Raw genomic sequence first — 19,326 nt, forward strand, 5'->3', positions numbered from 1 at the left:
CAAAATACTTTTTTGCCCCACTGTATATAATGAATATGAATTGGGTGGGTTGAGATTATTAAATACAGTTGAAGTCGGAAGTTTATATACACTTAGGTTGGAGTCATTGAAACTCGTTTTTCAACCACTCCACAAATTTCTTATAAACAAACTATAGTTTTGACAAGTCGGTTAGGACATATACGGTATTCATGACAAGTAATTTTTCCAACAATTGTTTACAGACAGATTATTTCAGTTATAATTCACTATGACATTTCCAGTGGGTCAGAAGTCTACATACGCTAAGTTGACTGTGCCTTTAACCTTTTTGGACTGAGATCCCGCGAACGGTATGACAACTGCCAGTGAAAGCGCAGGGCGCCAAATTCAAAACAACATAAATCCCATAATTAGAATTCCTCAAACATACAAGTATTTTACACCATTTTAAAAGATACACTTCTTGTTAATCCCACCACAGTGTCCAATTACAAAAAGGCTTTACAGCAAAAGCAAACCAAACGGTTATGTTAGGTCAGAGCCAAGTCACAGAAAAACAGCCATCTTACCAGTCAAAGAGAGGAATCACAAAAAGCACAAATAGAGATAAAATTCATCACTAACCTTTGATGATCTTCATCAGATGACACTCATAGGACTTCATGTTACACAATACATGTTGTTCGATAAAGTTCATATTTATATCCAAAAATCTCAGTTTACATTGGCTCGTTACGTTCATGGTTCCAAAACATCCGGTGATTTTGCAGAGAGCCACATAAATTTACAGAAATGCTCCTAATTAACATTGATAAAATATACAACTGTTATGCACGGAATTATAGATACATTTCTCCTTAATGCAACCGCTGTGTCAGATTTCAAAAAAACTTTACGGAAAAAGCACACCATGCTATAATCTGAGTACGGCGCTCAGAGACCAAAACAACCCAAACAGATATACGCCATGTTGTGTAGTCAACAAAGTCAGATATAGCATTATAAATATTCACTTAACTTTGATGATCTTCATCAGAATGCACTCCCAGGAATCCCAGTTCCACAATAAATGTTTGTTTGATAATGTCCATCATTTATGTCCAAATACCTCCTTTTTGTTCGAGTGTTCAGCCCAGTAATCCAAATTCATGACGCGCGATCACTAGGAGCAGACGAAAAGTTCTGTTACAGTCCGTAGAAACATGTCAAACGATGTATAGAATCAATCTTTAGGATGTTTTTAACATAAATCTTCAATAATGTTCCAACCGGAGAATTTATTTGTCTTCAGAAATGAAATGGAATTCAAGCTCACTCTCACGTGCGTCACCAGCTCGTGGCTCTCTGGCAGACCTCTGACTCATTCCCCTCTCATTCGCCCCCACTTCACAGTAGAAGCATCACACAAGGTTCTAAAGACTTTTGACATCTAGTGGAAGCCTTAGGAAGTGCAATTTGACCCCATAGACACTTTTCGATAGGTGAAAAACTACCCACTTCCTGGTTGGATTTTTTGCCTGCCATATGAGTTCTGTTGTACTCACAGACATCATTCAAACAGTTAGAAACTTCAGTGTTTCCTATCCAATACTACTAATAATATGCATATATTAGCAACTGGGCCTGAGTAGCAGACAGTTTACTCTGGGCACCTTATTCATCCAAGCTACTCAATACTGTCCACAGCCCAAAGAAGTTAAACAGCTTGGCTTCAGAAGCTTCTGATGGGCTAATTGACATCATTTGAGTCAATTCAGGGTGTACCTGTGGATGTATTTCAAGACCTACCATCAAACTCAGTGCCTCTTTGCTTGACATCATGGTAAAATCAAAAGAAATCTGCCAAGACCTCAGAAAGAAAATTGTGGACCTCCACAAGTCTGGTTCATCCTTGGGAGCAAATTTCCAAACGCCTGAAGGTACCACATTAATCGGTACAAACAATAGTACGCAAGTATAAACACCATGGCATCACGCAGCCGTCATACCACTCAGGAAGGAGATGCGTTCTGTTTCCCAGAGATGAACGTAGTTTGGTGCGAAAAGTGCAAATCAATCCCAGAACAACAGCAAAGGACCTTGTGAAGATGCTGGAGAAAGTATCTATATCCACAGTAAAAACGAGTCCTATATCGACATAACCTGAAAGGCCGCTCAGCAAGGAAGAAGCCACTGCTCCAAAACAGTGAGGAAGTTAAAGCTTGGTCGCAAATGGGTCTTCCAAATGGACAATGACCCCAAGCAGACTTCCAAAGTTGTGGGAAAATGGCTTAAAGACAACAAAGTCAAGGTATTGGAGTGGCAATCAAAGTCCTCACCTCAATGCTATAGAAAATTTGTGGGCAGAACTGAAAAAGTGTGTGCGAGCAAGGAGGTCTTCAAACCTGACTCGGTTACACCAGCTCTGTCAAGAGGAATGGGCCAAAATTCACCCAATTTATTGTGGGAAGCTTGTGGAAGGCTATCCAAAACGTTTGACCCAAGTTAAACAATTTGAAGGCAATGCTACCAAATTCTAATTGAGTGTATGTAAACTTCTGACCCACTGGGAATGTGAAGAAAGAAATAAAAGCTGAAAAAAATAATTCTCTCTAGTATTATTCTGACATTTAACATTCTTAAAATAAAGTGGTTATCCTAACCTAAGTCAGGGAATTTTTACTAGGATTATATGTCAGGAATTGTGAAAAACTGAGTTTAAATGTATTTGGTTAAGGTGTATGTAAACTTCTGACTTCTATTGTATAAAAGCACTCAACTTTCTTTTTTCTCTTTAGTTCATTCTCTTGGTTGTTGGTGCTTTGGGGGTTGCTTGGGGGTGGGGAATGGAATTAATTGTATTTTTGTTTTTCTTGGGGGGGTATGTGGGAGGGGTATCGAATGGTTGAGGGACAGCTATTGGGGAACCTTGAGGGGTTGGGCTTCACGTTTTTTGGCCTGGTGGGAGATCTGTCAACGTGCCCTTGAGCAGGGATTTGACCGTGGGGGCTTCTGTGTGTCGCTCTGAATGGGAGTCTGTTGGATGACTGGTATGATGTAGTTGTTGAGCAGCTTCACTGCAAGTATATTGTATGTTTCAGATATTCAATTTTTAAAAAGTCAGGATTGCCTAGGTAACTTCCATTTAAAAAGGTTACCCCCCAAAATTGCTCAAATCGACATGCTATCCTTTACCACCACACCAGGCTACCACAGTCTAACTGGTGGAATGCTTCCGGTTAATGTTCCGACCTGGTTGTGTCCACCTCAAAGCTGATGTTGTGCCACTCTGGGGTGGTGACGACCCCTTTAAGTAGAGGCTCCAGAAGCTTCTGTAGGTACGCCGCCCCGTAAACCTAACACAAAGAATATCAACATTAAAATGCATTTAAAATTCCAGGCTTGGTGCGAGTGCTTCAGGTTATACCATTTAAAATGGTCTGTATGGGAGAGAAATGTGGTTTTACCTTGAAACAGAAGGTCATGATTTTACTGGCCAGACTGTTGCCTCTGAAGAGAGTCTGCATGGAGTCAGCCAGCTCTACCTCCTTGGAGAACATATTCCACAGCAGCTGATACAGCAGGTGGCGAGAGTCAAACAGTGTCACCAACACACGGGCCAGCTCGTCCTGAAGAAGACACAGGAGGACACACTATGTTTCAACAACTACTGCCTCAAATTTTCATACTTGCACAGGGGTGGCAAACCCTTTTCCTGGAGAGCTACAGGACATGCAGGTGTTTGCTCCAGCCTTGCACTACCATGTCTGATTCTACTAATAAATCAGGTTTGTTATTGTAGTGCTCATCATTGTGACGGTTAGTCACCCAAAAGGCTGTGTTACGTACATACCCATTGGGATCCTGGCACCACATTGGCCAGTGCCATGGCGATGGGCAGCTCTCCCTGGTCTCCCATCATGGTGACCAGCTCCACCAGCCTTTCAAAGCGGTCTGCCAGCACAGTCTCTGCCAGTGTGTCAAACTCTGTCCCCTGCTGGAGGATCTTAGTCAGAACCTCCATGAAGGTGGCCCGTGTTTGCAGGTCCTTATGGTAGCCCAAACCTGGAGAAGGGTGGATGGTGGGGGAAGGAGAGAGAGACGGATAGAGACAGAGCGACAGAGGGGGCACAAGAGAAAGATTAAGGGTGGCAAAGGATACAGGGACATTATATTTGAGGTTTGATTGTTCATTTTGGAAGCTATGGTCCTTGGTAGATGGAAGGACTAACATTATAGCTTTCCTGGCACTATAAAAAAGTGGAGAAATACTACTGCTACAGTAGATCACCGATAGAGTGCATGAGTCCGCTGTCCACGTTGGCGTTGAGGAGGTTGGACATGGCCAGGACAGTACAGTGTCTGAGGGAGGCCAGGCGTCGAGACATGCCCCTCTTCCTCCCAACCACTGGCTGGCCATCATCCTCCACCTCACTGCAGTCATTCAGCAGGTTCATGAACAGGGTAAAGTACCTGGGTACAGGGGGTAAAGCAGGGTTCAGAACACTTAACAGGCAGTTTGAATTAAAATCACGTGCACATTTAAGTTAATGTATTCCTTTACTTCTATACAGAAAACACAGTTTATTTTGTGCGTGGAAATGTTACAGCATGCACAGTAAACAGAAAGCTGAAGAGCAGCAACAGATAACTAAGTCTCTCTGGATAAGCACGTCAGCTACATGACTAAAAGGTATAAGAGTGTATATGGGGCGGCAGGGTAGCCTAGTGGTTAGAGAGTTGGACTAGTAACTTAAAGGTTGCAAGTTCGAATCCCTGAGCTGACAAGGTACAAATCTGTCGTTCTGCCCCTGAACAGGCAGTTAACCCACTGTTCCTAGGCCGTCATTGAAAGTAAGAATTTGTTCTTAACTGACTAGTTAAATAAAGGTCAAAAAAAAAAAGAAGGTATATGAGTAAAGCATGTTGTAGTTACTTGAGGAAGAGCTGGGACTTGGCCTCCATCAGCTCCACCCCGTCTCCCTCCTCTGGCTGAAGAGGCAGGCCAGCTAACAGAGACACCACCGCCTCCATACTGGCCTGGTCCAGGTCTCTGGTCAGACACTTGATATCGTCATCAGCAGCCTGGTTGGAGGTGCCCATCACCCAGTCTGTCAGGTACTCCACCAGCTTGTTCCTGGCAGATGTGGTGAGGGGTTGAATTAACAAAAATGATTGATTCTTGAAGAATATAACTTATAAATGTCTCATGAGCTGTCGTACCCCATCAGAACTCAAAATATACACTTCTTTTACTCCAACGTTTATAAACTAAGTAAATGTAAACAAAACACTACATAGCCTCAACGCATTGTTAAAACTATAATTTTTATATCAGGTATGATCATTCTATAGCTCTGTCTGTGAATTTGGGAGTGGTAATATTTCTCCAGACCAATCCAACTTTTTGAAATTGTTTGAACTGCTGACTGAAGCTTTAAGTAGCATTTAGCTAGTTTGGCTAGCGTTAAGCTAGAGTTTAGGTCTGTCCAGGAGGGAGTGCCGTCTCTGTCGCTCACCTGAACTTCATCTCCTGGCAGAAGGACAGGTCGTCTCGTCTCTCCATCATCACCTCCACCAGCTGGCACAGCTTGGTTTTCATCTGGATGGCATGCAACGTGTTGCCTAAGACACGCACGTACCTGGGGGGGGGGTGAGATCAGACCGAATGAGGTCCTGAAGAGTGACAACTGATTAGGTATTTCATAAGCTGTGAGTGTTTGTCTCTCACCTGACCAGGTTGAGCATCATGGTCTCTATGCTGGCCTGTCCAAGGTGCTCTGAGCTGCCCTCAGCATGGTTATCCAGTAGGTTCTTCATGATGGCAATGGTCTGCTCCACAAACTGTGTGTTAGTGTCATTGATGGGGACCTGCAAGGGCACAGAGACAGATTAATTAAATCAGTTTAAACTACTTTCCTGCTAATGTCAACAAATCAGCTTTATAATGAACTAATGAAATTCAACAACATCAGCGCAGGCAGGACTCTGTGCTGCAATCAGCAAAAAAGTCACCATCCCCCTGTAAAACTCCCTAGAATGACATTCTACACTAATACAATTCAAATAATTGGTTAACGTGCCCCATCCTCCTCCGCAGCCCATCCACTCACCGGCCCCTGTGTGTCGAAGAAGCGTCCGATGCTGTTCCTTAGCTTGTTGAAGAGCATGTGGTACAGGACCGGGCTGAGCTCCAGCCCCAGCAGCTCCTTGACGTTGGTGCGGACGTGTAGACCCACCCTCTCATGACCACATACCAGCAGGACCAGCAGGCGGTCCAGGAACCTGCCCAGGGGGGTTTCAGTGGAGGAAGAGGAGGAGCAGGTGGCTGAGGCTCCAGCTGCAGCGTTGGAGACCTCACAGACGCCCACAGAGACCATAGAGTACTTGCGTTCGCTCATGGGGCCCATGGGGGGGCTGTAGGTGGTGGGGCCACAGGGCTTGCTGTGCTGGGACAGACACACCCCACCCAGAGCACACAGGAAGCCTGTCATGTTGATCCACTCCTGCAGGGGGAGACAAATGGGGTAGAGTTTAGAGCAATGGTCCCTATATTATTTTTTATTAATAGTGAAACACACCCAAATCCTAAAATGTAAGTGCTCTTACCTGACCATCCTCCACCTTGTTTTTGGGAAAGTTCAGAATCTGTTTGGTGTCCTGCTCCCATTTTGCATGCGTGTCCTCCCATGCCTGGGGTGAGACATGGAAACAAGAAGGGACAAGTCACTAATACTGGAAGGATGTAAGCAAGGATAAACTGTATTTTATGCTTCTTTATTCTTTCACACCTCAGTGTTTCCTGCAGTGGGGTGCTCTATCCTTCTCAACAAGGCCATCACTCTCTTCTGCAGGGTGAAACGTCCTACCAAACAGAGAAACAAGTAGCGGAGTCACTGTCTGAAACCGTTGGCCTTTTTAGTGACTCTCAGAGCATGTTATAGTGGTGTTCAAAACATAGTGTTTTTACTGACCGGTGGCCATTATGTTGCTGACGGAGGCGAACTCTGTGAAGGTGGCGTAGTTGGGCAGGATGTTCTGGACGAGCACCTCGTCAGCGGAACAGCGGATGTCAGCCTCCTCACACAGGTGTCTGAAGCAGGACATGGCCACCAGCACGGCCTCGGTGTCAGGGCTCCACAGAAACATGTATAGACACACCTCCAGTTTGGTCTGGGCCTGTCTGCAGATGGGGATTCCACTGCCCTGCGTGGCACACTCCTGGGCGAGCAGAGAGGAGTTAGACACGTCCAACACACATTTAGACATGTCCAACACGTGTATTTGACTTGTATAACTGAAAAACACTCCGGACAGTTTTCCAGACCTAAGCTAGTCCTAGACTTAAACATTATTTTTAATGGAAATTCTCTATTGAAAGTGCTTTTTAGTTCAGAACTGGGCTTAATCTGCATCTGGGAAACTAGCCCTCAATGGTTATTCTGATGTGAGGTTAGAGTCCCTGACCTCACCTTGTTCTTTAGGAGGAACTTGTTCCTGCAGATAAGGATCTCCCTCAGCCACTTCAACACCTCTGTACTGTTCACCATCTGGTGACCAATCAGCTTCTTGCAGATCAGGAAGAGAACCAGGGAGCTGCAATGGGATAGGCCAGTGTTAGAGCCCAATGGAATCTCAACACACACCCCTAAAGACTGGGACTACTACTGAATCCATGACCAGTGTGTCTGTCTACATGGATTATCTCTGGACTGAAAAGCCCCCAGAACTAAACCATGTCCTTGTACCTGATGTCCCAGAAGGTTTCAATGGGGGCCTGAGGGTTCCACAGCTCAATGGTCTCAGGCAGGTGCAGCACCAGCAGAGCCTGGGCAGGGAGAGAGAGACAGATAGGGAGAAATATGCCTTACTTGAAGTTGATAATTCATTGCTAGGGAATAGAACTGTAGTGGACAGAATGAGAAAGAATAAAGAAGCAGAGTAAGATGGAGTGAGAGTAAGGGAGAGAAGGAGTGTGAACTGACCTCCATGGCCTCCTGGGAAAGCTGGGCTGTATTGACCAAGGGCACTAGCTGCACCAGGCCTGCGATCAGCTCTGCTGTGCTGCTCTGGGTCTCCTGAGCCTGCTTCCCTGGGTTCTACAACACACACAATGTCAAACATGCATGTATGTATGGGTGAACACAAGGGCGGAGAGGAAATCGAACCACACACATAAGTGGAAGGGAGGGTGATTAACTATTCAAACAGAACCAAGGGACATTGTCTCAGTATATACAGTGGAAGTCGGAAGTTTACATACACCTTAGCCAAGTACATTTAAACTCAGTTTTTCACAATTCCTGATATTTAATCCTAGTAAAAAGTCCCTGTTTTAGGTCAGTTAGAATCACCACTTTATTCGGTCATTATGGCCAAACAGTTCTATTTTTGTTTCATCAGACCATAGGATATTTCTCCAAAAAGTACGATCTTTGTCTCCATGTGCAAACCGTAATCTGGCTTTTTTATGGCGGTTTTGGAGCAGTGGCTTCTTCCTTACTGAGTGGCCTTTCATGTTCTGTCAATATGGGACTCATTTTACTGTAGATATAGATACTTTTGCATCGGTTTCCTCCAGCATCTTCACAAGGTCCTTTGCTGTTGTTCTGGGATTGATTTTCAGTTCTCACCAAAGTACGTTCATCTCTAGGAGACAGAAAGCGTCTCCTTCCTGAGCGCTATGACGGCTGCGTGGTCCCAAGAAATTTGTGGAGTGGTTGAAAAACGAATTGTAATGACTCCAACCTAAGTGTATGTAAAACTCAGACTTCAACTGTATGTGGTGGTTGGTGTCAGACTTACGTGCAGCATGAGTTTGGGGTCAGCGTGGATGAGTTTGACCAGAGCGAGGAGGAGGCACTTGTAGCTGCGTGTATCCAGGTCTGTGGTTTTCTCTTTGAACTTAAGGCTGGTGGTCATTTTCTCTTTAAATGACAGAGTCTGTCAGAGAGAGAAGTTGTACATTTAGGTGTAGCTAATACATACTTTTCCTAAGAGGTTCGCTTACACAGGAAAACTAAAGGTGTTTCAAACGATTGGTGTGAAAGTGAGTGTGAATGTGCGCGTGTGTGTAGTCCCTTTCTCACCGGCGTCATGCGTAGTGGGGCATGTGTGTGAAGGCCTTGCATCACTCGGCTCAGAGTGTCTGAGAACATTAGTCGCAGCTCTCCAGAGTAGCAGTACACTGCATCAATCTTAGGCCACCAGTCCAGATCAGACTAAAGGATGAAGAGGATAGAAGATCATTAATATTGCACTGCTGTGGGAAAGGCCAATGAGATCAGCACTGTCCTATCAAATGTACTTCGACTGAACTTGGTAGGAAGTAGTAGTGGAGACGGTACAAACTTACATTGGTGATGATTCTGTGCAGGGAGTTGACCAGGACAAAGTGAAAGGTAGAGGGGGAGGCGGAGGCCAAACAGACCTGAGGAGATTGTCTTTATTAATGTTTCGTCAAAAAGCCGCTTTGACACCGAGGTATCATTCAGACATGGTCTGCACATTTTCTGCCAATGCGCTGAGCAGACTGACTGACCTTAAAGTGCTGATTGTTGTGAGGGTTGATACGGAAACAGGAGACGAAGCAGTCGATCATGAGGTCCACGTCTGCGTTCTGGCTGCCTGCCCCGCGAGAGAAGGGCTTGGTGGGGTTGAAGAGCAGGGCCTGATGGGATAGATAAGTGTCTGTATGTGACCGTCTGCAATATTCCAAATTAACCAATTTCCCAATTAACCCTTACGCAAGGGGCTTTGTGAAGGTCTGAAAGGATTGGATAGGTATTAGCAAAATGGTCATAGCTCCATAGCGGTAGCACTAGCTCAAAAGTTGCACTATAAAAGTCTAAGGGGTAGCCATAGGCATATCAATCATTGTTTACCGTTCAGGACGTTGTAGATAGAAATGTTCTATATAGAAAGGACTGTCAATTTTACTCCACGACTGGAATGACGAACATAAAACCCAGACACCACTGCTGTAGTGTTCCCTAGCCCCCAGAGGGCGACAGAGTGTTTCGTTTATCTGACCTTGAGGTCCACCATGATGGACTGCACCAGGAGGAAGATGCCTGAGTGGTCCTCCCGGTTGATGTAGGTGGAGGCCTTGCACAGTTTGACACAGGCGATGGCTGCACTCTCTGTTAGTTGCTTGCTGCCCCCCTGGCCTGCTAGAGCCTTCCTCAAGCTCTCCAGGAACAGCTTCTGTAACAAGATAGTTGCTTTCTCTATCAGCCACACTACCTATTTAATCCCAGTGTGTGTGTGCGCGCACTCATCTCACCTTGTTGGCCTTGCTCTCCTCCACCACCTCTCGAGAGATGATGTGTGTGATCTCGGGACAGAGGATGAGGAGGATGATCTGTAGAGGCCACACCGCTGCCTTCCTCTTGGCACTCTCAGCAAAGCTGTCCACCAGGTCAAACAGCCTCTCCGCAGCATCTAAAGGGCGTGCCAGACAGACGAGTGAGATAGCCCTTAACTCATCATACTTCTTATTTATCGTCCTGATCGGTTCCCTACAGTCCCTTTGAGACTGAAGATTTCACATTTTAAAAAAAAAAGTCAAATGAAAAGTGCATGTAATGATAGCATCTGCATTGTGTTTCAGTCCAATACAAGGCACTTGAGAATACTGACCTGCCATGTCTGTCTGTGGTCTCTGGTAGAGCATGGTAAACTCATCAGGGTAGTTCTCTACCCAGTTCCAAAAGGCCTGGGGAGGAACACAAATATTTAGAACTGTCCTCTCTAGAATGGGACAGTAGCTATGTTTCCATTAACTTTTCCAGTGATTTATTGGTGACATTTAGAACATTTGAATAGAAAATCATTTTAATACATTTGCAAAATGTGGAAAAAGTCCAGGGGTCTGAATACACTCCGAAGCCACAGATCAATTGCCTGCTACGGTGCATTTCCATCCAACTGTCTTGTGTCGATAAAAACAGCTGGACGTAATGACGTCACACCAACAAACAGAAGACGTTTTCACAAAAACCTAGTGTTGAATAAACATGAAGGAGTTGAAGTGTTTCCATTATCCATTTAGGCAAATTGCACATGAATAATATGGCGACAGCCTGGATTCCCTCCCAGCCATCTGTCCCATGTCTCAGGTAGCCCACAAAGGCCAGCATGGATAGAGCGCAAGAATTTACTAATCTGCCATAGTCTAATAATTCCTATGTGCCAATTTATTGTCATGGTGAACCTTGCACTGCAGTTGATCTGAAATAATGGGATAGTAAAACTTAGTAAAACTTGCATAGTGCTCTGCGTACCGTCAACACTATTCGGCAATCAACATTTATTTGAAAAACATTGCTTCTATCATCATTTGTAGCAATAAAGAACATTTAAAAAATGGTGTCAATCTTTAGAGCATTTTTCCTATAGCTGTCATTTCATTACACATTTCAATGTTTTTTCCAATAAACCTGCATCAATGGAAACCTGCATCAATGGAAACCTGCAACCTGTGATGTCCTCAAAGTGGAAAATTGTATTTTAAACATTTCACCAGCAGCCAAGAGGTGGCAGTAGTGAATACCATGAATAATACACTACATGTTCAATGATATGTGGACACCTGCTAGTCAAACATCTCATTCTAAAATCATGGGCATTAATAAGGAGTTGGTCCCCCTTTGCTACAATAACAGCCTCCACTCTACTGGGAAGGCTTTCCACTAGATGTTCAAACACTGCTGCGGAAACTTGATTCCATTCAGCTGCAAGAGCATTAGTGAGGTTGGGCACTGATGTTGTGCGATTAGGCCTGGCGCGCAGTCGGCGTTCCAATTCATCCCTAAGGTGTTCGATGGGGTTGAGGTCAGGGCTCTGTGCAGGCCAGTCAAGATCTACCACACCGGTCTCAACAAACCATTTCTGTATGGACCTTGCTTTGTGCATGGGGGCATTGTCATGCTGAAACAGGAAAGGGCCTTCTCCAAACTGTTGCCACAAAGTTGTAAGCACAGAATCGCCTAGAATGTCATTGTAAGCTGTAGAGTTTAGATTTCCCTTCACTGGAACTAAGGGGCCTAGCCTGAACCATGAAAAACAGCCACAGACCATTGTTCCTCCTCCACCAAACTGTACACTTGACACTACGCATTGGGGCAGGTAGCATTTTCCTGGCATCCACATGGTGAACCGTGATTCATCACTCCAGAGAACACGTTTCCACTGCTCCAGAGTCCAATGGTGATGAGCTTTACACCACTTCAGCCGACGCTTTCCATTGCGCATGGTGATCTTAGGCTTGTGTGCGTCTGCTCGGCCCGACATCAGTTTTTGTGCTGACGTTGCTTCCAGAGGCAGTTTGGAACTCGGTAGTGAGTATTGCAACCAAAAACAGGCAAGTACACTACGCACTTCAGCACTCAGTGGTCCCATTCTGTGAGCTTGTGGCCCATCACTTCACGGCTCACCGGTCAGCAACTGGTGTGGCTGAAATAGCCAAAACCACTCATTTGAAGGGGTGTCCACATACCTTTGGACATGTAGTATATAATAATACACCAACTTCATAAACACAAAACAGCAGCACTGAATATAGATATATTGGTGCACAAACCTTTTCCAAACTGTTAATGACAGCAAGTTGGGCAGGTTTCTTCAGGGCTTTGAATTTTAATACCGTTTCTGAGAGGATGTAGTAAAAAGTAATAGAGTATTAGCAAAAAACTATTTAAAAAAAGAGTATGACAAACAAGGAATTGATGAGTGTGTAGCTACCTTGGAGCAGTCTTTTAAGTTTGGAGCAGTCCACGTTGATGTACTGCATGAGCTCTATATCGTGCACATCCACAGTGTCTTCTGAGCAGACTGTCAGCTCCTGCAACCTGAGGGAGAACACAATGGATAAGGACTCTCAGACACTGCCATGGAACAAGTTCGTCCAGTCAAACATGACATGCAGAGATATAATTCTACCAGTTTCTCAGGAGAAAGGAGGGAAAGAAGAGGGGGTGGAAGAGAGGGAAAAGAGGACAGCCTTGTAGAGGTTGCCTTTTTGACATCATCCCCCTCATCCTTCAAGACAGGAAACTGACATGAGTGTATCAATGACGTGAAACTTTCTGAATGTTGCCAGTCTACAGTAAACATGTCCCCCATGGATGATGTATTGCTCCTTGTGTCAATTAGAGACAATTATTACAAAGTATGTTGTGTGGAAAGAAATGTAATTTGTAAGTACCAAAATTATATAGGTTGTTATGGGAACCTAGTTGCTCATGAGGGGCTGCATATATGAACCACATTTCATGACAATAGTTCAAACGGGACTGGAGATATGCTTGTTCATCATTTGGAATTTCAGTTGAATACTATAGCACCCCCTTTAGCCAATCAGTGTAATTTTGTAAATGTTGTATCTCTATGGCAAGACGCGTTATTAATCCAAGTTCAGTAAAAATCGGGCCAGCACTGTCTGAGATATCGCATGTGACAAACATACTAACGGACAGAGGCAGATCCACAGTCCCCTTCCCGATTTCATTGTGGGGGACAATTAACCTAATAGAGGTAACAGGATTCCCTGTTTTATTGTTCATCTGAACATTCTGTAACTTTGCACCATCCTGAACATCCTGGGTGGGGAGGGAGGGATTTCAGTCATGACTGGGTTAACAGTTCATTCACAGTGACATTGTCCATGGCTGGCTGTTTAACTGAAGTGCTGAGGTATGCAAACAAGGCATATGGCATAAGTAGAAAGGGTGCCCAAACAGTCACCTCATCATTACTTCTGAAGACATAACTTCATTTGAAATATTTGTAATATTACACTTTTGGGAAAATCAGGTCTGGTGGAAGTTTTTGAAGACACAAATGCATTTTTCCACAAAAGATAATGTAGGTCAGTTGCCATTGACCTTGGAAGAACATATTATTCCAGCCCTGTACTAACACATCTGATCAACTGCTCATCAACACAGTGATAGTGACAGTGAATTAATTAGCCAACACAGTCTGCAGTTCCTCAGGATCAGGGTTACCTGGTGGAGATGCGGCTGAAAACAGCGTTGAAGTTGTTGCAGCTGAGGGAGAAGAGGACCCCTGAGGCGGAGGCACGGAGCTCAGCAGCGTGCTGGTGGCCCTCGCGGTACGTGTGGATGAAGTGACAGATCTCTGGCAGCAGCTGCTTCACCAGCATGGTCTCGTCCAGACGCAGGCAGTCCTTTGATTGCTGGGAGGATTTTATTTGATTTATTAGGATCCCCGTTAGCCGATGTCAGCTAGTCTTACTGGGGTCCAACACATAACGAAAAATAATTTACAGACAAAAGACTTTACAATTTACATACATTTAAAAACAGTAACATGTAGTGTGTGTGTGCATCTATCAGTTCCACGTACATGTTAGTACATACACACAAGAGGAATACAGAGACAAAGAGAGAGAAGACATGAGAGGATAGGGTGTGTGTAAGCTGGCGTCTCCAGGTTCTCTGAGAAAACAATGAGTTCTTTTCAGGTTATCAGAGGCAACTTCTCACATATTTTGGATTCATACAGCTGGACATGAAATACACTTATGTGGGTTAAGTGCCTTGCTCAGTGGCACAAACACAGCATGTCCCTACCTGGGATTCACCAGTGCTCCCGTTGGCTAATTCCCAAAACGACACGAGTCAAACTGGCAGCCTCATACCAGGACAGACTGCATACAACTGCATTCCAAACCTGTAGCTCACCCATATGTAGGAAATAGTCTTAACACAAAATAAGGCTACTACTATACTTAAACATTTGTAACTCAAATTCTAACGAGAATTCCATAGCGTCCATGAGGGGAGCAGCTGGCTTCCATCTGACGACATGCCCTAATGAAAAACCTATACAGGAAACTCTCAGCGATCCCATTGGAGGCTGTGAAAGCACTAACTCAAGTTGAGGAAACACCTGGAAATGTAATCTTCTGCTGCAGGGTTGCAGAACTGAGGCACCTATTTCAGAAGTGAAGAGAACGCACGAGTGAAGAAAGGGGTTTAAGTGTAGGTCTATGTGTCTGGAAAAAGCAGAGAGAGAGAACAGGGGCATCCATGATCCATTGAACCAATGTAATACTGGCGTTGTGTTGGGATACTTAAAGCATTTTAGAATATTGGTGCAATATTTTGAGGCCAATGCTCTTGACTGGCAATGTTAAATTAAATTCAGTCAACAGAAAACTGTTTGAGTTGAGGGAGGCCATAGGACTAATATGGGACAGGCTAGGGAAAAACAAAAATGGGGAAATGTTTATACACAACAAACACACAGAAGCAAGTGTAGGGGGTTGGTTAGCAGACCAACTAAATGGTGGCTTAATAAGGTATACAGTAGATGCAGACTGTAAAGGTTTTCCTCACCGATGCCAGGCACTTCTCCAGTGTGTCCAGGATAATCAGCTGGGAGAGGTAGAGGTTCTTCTCAGCAGCTTCCCCGAATATCCGCTGGAGAGAGGAAGGGAGGGTACAGGACAGGTTACAGACACAGAGGACACAGTGATTTGGCAAACACCACTTCCAGCCCTTAGCATGCATCCTAAACTTGAGTTGACTGAGTTTTGACTCAATACACGCCTTCCAGGAGGTAGAGTTGATGACATGCAACGTGGTGATCCCCATAGCTAAAAGAGACACGTTAAAAAATGCCACTTACCATGTTGTTCACATTTTTTAGTATGTTCGTGAGGCCACTGATGACGTGGGAGAACTTGTACTTAGAGATGTTGATGAGACATTCCTTGTTGTGCTCTGTGCTGACTTTGGTGTGGTTGTTCTGATGTCCCGTTTTAACAGGAAGCTAAGGAGAAAGAGAAAAAAGCATGTGTCATCCTAAAGTCACAGGGGAATCTAGCCACAGGTGAAGGTATTATACAGTGGACAATGTATGCAGCAGGTTTGAACAAGTCTAATAGAATTACACAAAGCCGGCCTCCCCAGTGGCACAGCAGTCTAAGGCACTGCACCGCAGTGCTTGAGGCGTCACTACAGACCCGAGGTTGTCCGGGTCAGGGGAGGGTTTGGCAGGACGGGATGTCCTTGTCCCATCGCTATCCAGCGACTCCTTGTGGCGGGCCGGGCGCATGCACGCCGACTTCGGTCACCAGTTGAACTGTGTTTTCTCCGTCACATTGGTGTGGCTGGCTTCCGGGTTAAGTGAGCAGTGTGTCAAGAAGCAGTGCAGCTTGACAGGGTCGTGTTTCGGAGGATGCATGGCTCTCGACCTTCGTCTGTACGGGAATTGCAGCGATGGGACAAGACTGTAACTTCCAATTGGATATCACGAAATTGGTGAGGAAAAGGGGGTATTGTTTGGACACACCTACTCATTCAAGGGTTTTTCTTTATTCTTAATATTTTCTACATTGTAGAATAATGATGAAGACATCAAAACTATGAAATAACACACATGGAATCATGTAGTAACCCCAAAAAGTTAACAACTCAAAATATGTTTTATATTTGAGATTCTTCAAAGTAGCCACACTTTGCCTTGATGACAGCATCGCACACTCTTGGCATTCTCTAAAACAAGCTTCACCTGGAATTATTTTCCAACAGTCTTGAAGGAGTTCCCACATATGCTGAGCACTTGTTGGCTGCTTTTCCTTCACTCTGCAGTCCAACTCATCCCAAACCATCTCAATTGGGTTGAGGTCAGGTGATTGTGGATGCAAGGTCATCTGATGCAGCACTCCATCACTCTCCTTCTGGTCAAATTGCCCTTACACAGCCTGGAGGTGTGTTGGGTCATTGTCCTATTGAACAACAAAAGACAGTTCCACTAAGCACAAACCAGATGGGATGGCTTATCGCTGCAGAATGCTGTGGTAGCCATGCTGGTTAAGTGTGCTTTGAATTCTAGATAAAATCACTGACAGTGTCACCAGCAAAGCACACCCACACCATCACACCTCCTCCATGCTTCATGGTGGGAACCACACATGCCAAGATCATCCGTTCACCTACTCTGCGTCTCACAAAGACCCGGCAGTTGTAAACAAAGATCTTGTGTTTCTTGGCCCAAGCAAGTCTCTTCTTATTGGTATCATTTAGTCGTGGTTTCTTTGCAGCAATTCGACCATGAAGGCCTGATTCATGCAGTCTCCTCTGAACTAGAGGTCGACCGATTAATCGGAATAGACGATTAATTAGGGCCGATTTCAAGTTTTCGCTTAAAGTTAGAGAGGGAGATATAAGATTCCAGCTTCAGTGATTTTTGCAATTCGTTCCAGTCATTGGCAGCAGAGAACTGGAAGGAAGGCAGCCAAATGAGGTGTTGGCTTTGGGGATGACCAGTGAAATATACCTGATGGAGCGCATGCTACGGGTGGGTGTTGCTATCGTGAGCAGTGAGCTGAGATAAGGCAGGGATTTACCTAGCAAAGACTTATAGATGACCTGGAGCCAGTGAGTTTGGCAACGAATACGTAGCGAGGACCAACCAATGAGAGCAACAGGTCGCAGTGGTGGGTAGTATATGGGGTTTTGGTGACAAAACGGATGGCACTGTGATAGACTACATCCAGTTTGCTGAGTAGAGTGTTGGAGGATATTTTGTAAATGACATCACCGAAGTCAAGGATCGGTAGGATAGTCAGTTTTACAACGGTATGTTAGGCAGCATGAGTTAAGGAGGCTTTGTTGCGAAATAGGAAGCCGATTCTAGATTTAATTTTGGATTGGAGATGCTTAATGTGAGTCTGGAAGGAGAGTTTACAGTCTGTCCAGACACCTAGGTATTTATAGTTGTCCACATATTCTAAGTCAGAACTGTCCAGAGTAGTGATGCTAGTCGGGCGGGCGGGTGCAGGCAGCGATCGGTTGATGAGCATACATTTAGTTTTACTAGCATTTAAGACCAGTTGGAGGCCACGGAAGGAGTGTTGTATGGCGTTGAAGCTCGTTTGGAGGTTTGTTAACCTCTTAAGTCGACCCTCTACTTTTTTGAACATTTTGTTAAAAATCGCGCAACATTTCAGCGCCCTGCTACTCATGCCAGGAATATAGTACGTTCATATGGTTAGAATGTGTGGATAGGAAACCCTCGGACGTTTTTAAAACTGGTTAAATCACGACTGTGGCTATAACATAACGTGCGTTACATCGGAAAGCGCAGGAAAACCTGATCACAGAAAATGGAAATAAATATCCTTGCGACACTTCCAGCAATTGTTAACAGTGAGCCGAATTAGATAAGACCGAGCATTCAACTCCCACAGCATCCCCATGTTGTCTAGAGTCTTGTGAATTGAATCATCTTTGATTCTTGGTTGAACCGAAACAGGGGCACCACTTACCTCCGGTCTCCGCCCAGATCATTCCGGAAGAGCTCTCTCGTGAAATTTTTTCCAAGACGACAGCTAATGATTTTTACATCGCCTAAGGATGATTTTTATCGCTTATTAACGTTTACTAATACCTAAAGTAGCATTACAAACGTATTTCGAAGTGTTTTGTGAAAGTTTATCGTCTACTTTTTGAATTTAAAAAAATTACGTTACGTTGTGAAATCGCTGTTTTTTTTTGTTTATCACACAGTCTACATATAACGATATCTTGGCTTTATATGGCCCGATTTAATCGAAATAAAGACCCAATAGTGTTTATGGGACATCTAGGAGTGCCAACAAAGAAGATGGTGAAAGGTAATGACTGTTTTCTATTTTATTGTGCGGTTTGTGTAACGCCGAAATGCTAATTATTTTGTTTATGTCCCCTGCTGTGCTTTTGTGTTGTAGTGTATTGGTGCATGCTATCAGATAATAGCTTCTCATGCTGTCGCCGAAAAGCATTTTAAAAATCTGACTTGTTGCCTGGATTCACAACGAGTGTAGCTTTAATTTGATACCCTGCATGTGTATTTTAATGAACTTTTGAGTTTTAACTAATACTATTAGCATTTAGCGTAGCGCATTTGCATTTCCAGAGCTCTAGTTGGGACGCAAGCGTCCCAAGTAGAAGCAAGAGGTTAACAGTGTCCAAAGAAAGGCCAGATGTATACAGAATGGTGTCGTCTGCGTAAAGGTGGATCAAAGAATCACCCACAGCAAGAGTGACATTGACATAGAAAAAACTTGGCCCGAAAATTTTAACCCTGTGGCACCCCCATAGAGACTGCCAGAGTTCCGGACAACGGGCCCTCCGATTTGACACACTGAACTCTGAGAAGTAGTTGGCGAAACAGGCAAGGCGGTCATTTGAGAAGCCAAGGCTATTGAATCTGCCGATAAGAATACGGTGATTGACAGAGTCGAAAGCCTTGGCCAGGTCGATGAAGACGGCTGCACAGTATTGTCTCTTATTGATGGCGGTTATGATACCGTTTAGGACGTTGGGTGCACCTCAGCCACGCTCTCAACCA

General features: G+C 44.5%; 1 protein-coding gene across 2 annotated transcripts in view; it reads right to left on the bottom strand.

The window, feature by feature from the left end:
• Positions 1-19,326, bottom strand: part of LOC115136636 (neurofibromin-like) — a 121,395-nt gene that overhangs the window by 95,830 nt on the left and 6,239 nt on the right. Inside the window, exons 2-27 of one of the 2 annotated variants that reach the window (XM_065024351.1) lie at positions 15,619-15,762; positions 15,327-15,410; positions 13,971-14,161; positions 12,706-12,812; positions 12,545-12,612; positions 10,603-10,678; positions 10,247-10,404; positions 9,994-10,167; positions 9,503-9,631; positions 9,317-9,391; positions 9,051-9,182; positions 8,767-8,904; positions 7,947-8,060; positions 7,710-7,789; positions 7,434-7,557; positions 6,936-7,182; positions 6,753-6,826; positions 6,586-6,654; positions 6,075-6,467; positions 5,693-5,832; positions 5,481-5,603; positions 4,898-5,098; positions 4,253-4,434; positions 3,815-4,026; positions 3,429-3,590; positions 3,214-3,317 (exon numbers count right to left, since the gene is read on the bottom strand). In XM_065024351.1, coding sequence (XP_064880423.1) covers positions 3,214-3,317; positions 3,429-3,590; positions 3,815-4,026; positions 4,253-4,434; positions 4,898-5,098; positions 5,481-5,603; positions 5,693-5,832; positions 6,075-6,467; positions 6,586-6,654; positions 6,753-6,826; positions 6,936-7,182; positions 7,434-7,557; positions 7,710-7,789; positions 7,947-8,060; positions 8,767-8,904; positions 9,051-9,182; positions 9,317-9,391; positions 9,503-9,631; positions 9,994-10,167; positions 10,247-10,404; positions 10,603-10,678; positions 12,545-12,612; positions 12,706-12,812; positions 13,971-14,161; positions 15,327-15,410; positions 15,619-15,762 — 3,701 coding nt within the window. Of the gene's footprint in view, positions 1-3,213; positions 3,318-3,428; positions 3,591-3,814; positions 4,027-4,252; positions 4,435-4,897; positions 5,099-5,480; positions 5,604-5,692; positions 5,833-6,074; positions 6,468-6,570; positions 6,655-6,752; positions 6,827-6,935; positions 7,183-7,433; positions 7,558-7,709; positions 7,790-7,946; positions 8,061-8,766; positions 8,905-9,050; positions 9,183-9,316; positions 9,392-9,502; positions 9,632-9,993; positions 10,168-10,246; positions 10,405-10,602; positions 10,679-12,544; positions 12,613-12,705; positions 12,813-13,970; positions 14,162-15,326; positions 15,411-15,618; positions 15,763-19,326 lie in introns of both variants that reach the window. The other variant, XM_065024350.1, reaches the window with a different exon arrangement.

Source organism: Oncorhynchus nerka, linkage group LG11, assembly GCF_034236695.1.
Source record: "Oncorhynchus nerka isolate Pitt River linkage group LG11, Oner_Uvic_2.0, whole genome shotgun sequence".
In the NCBI taxonomy this organism is placed as follows: Eukaryota; Metazoa; Chordata; class Actinopteri; order Salmoniformes; family Salmonidae; genus Oncorhynchus; species Oncorhynchus nerka.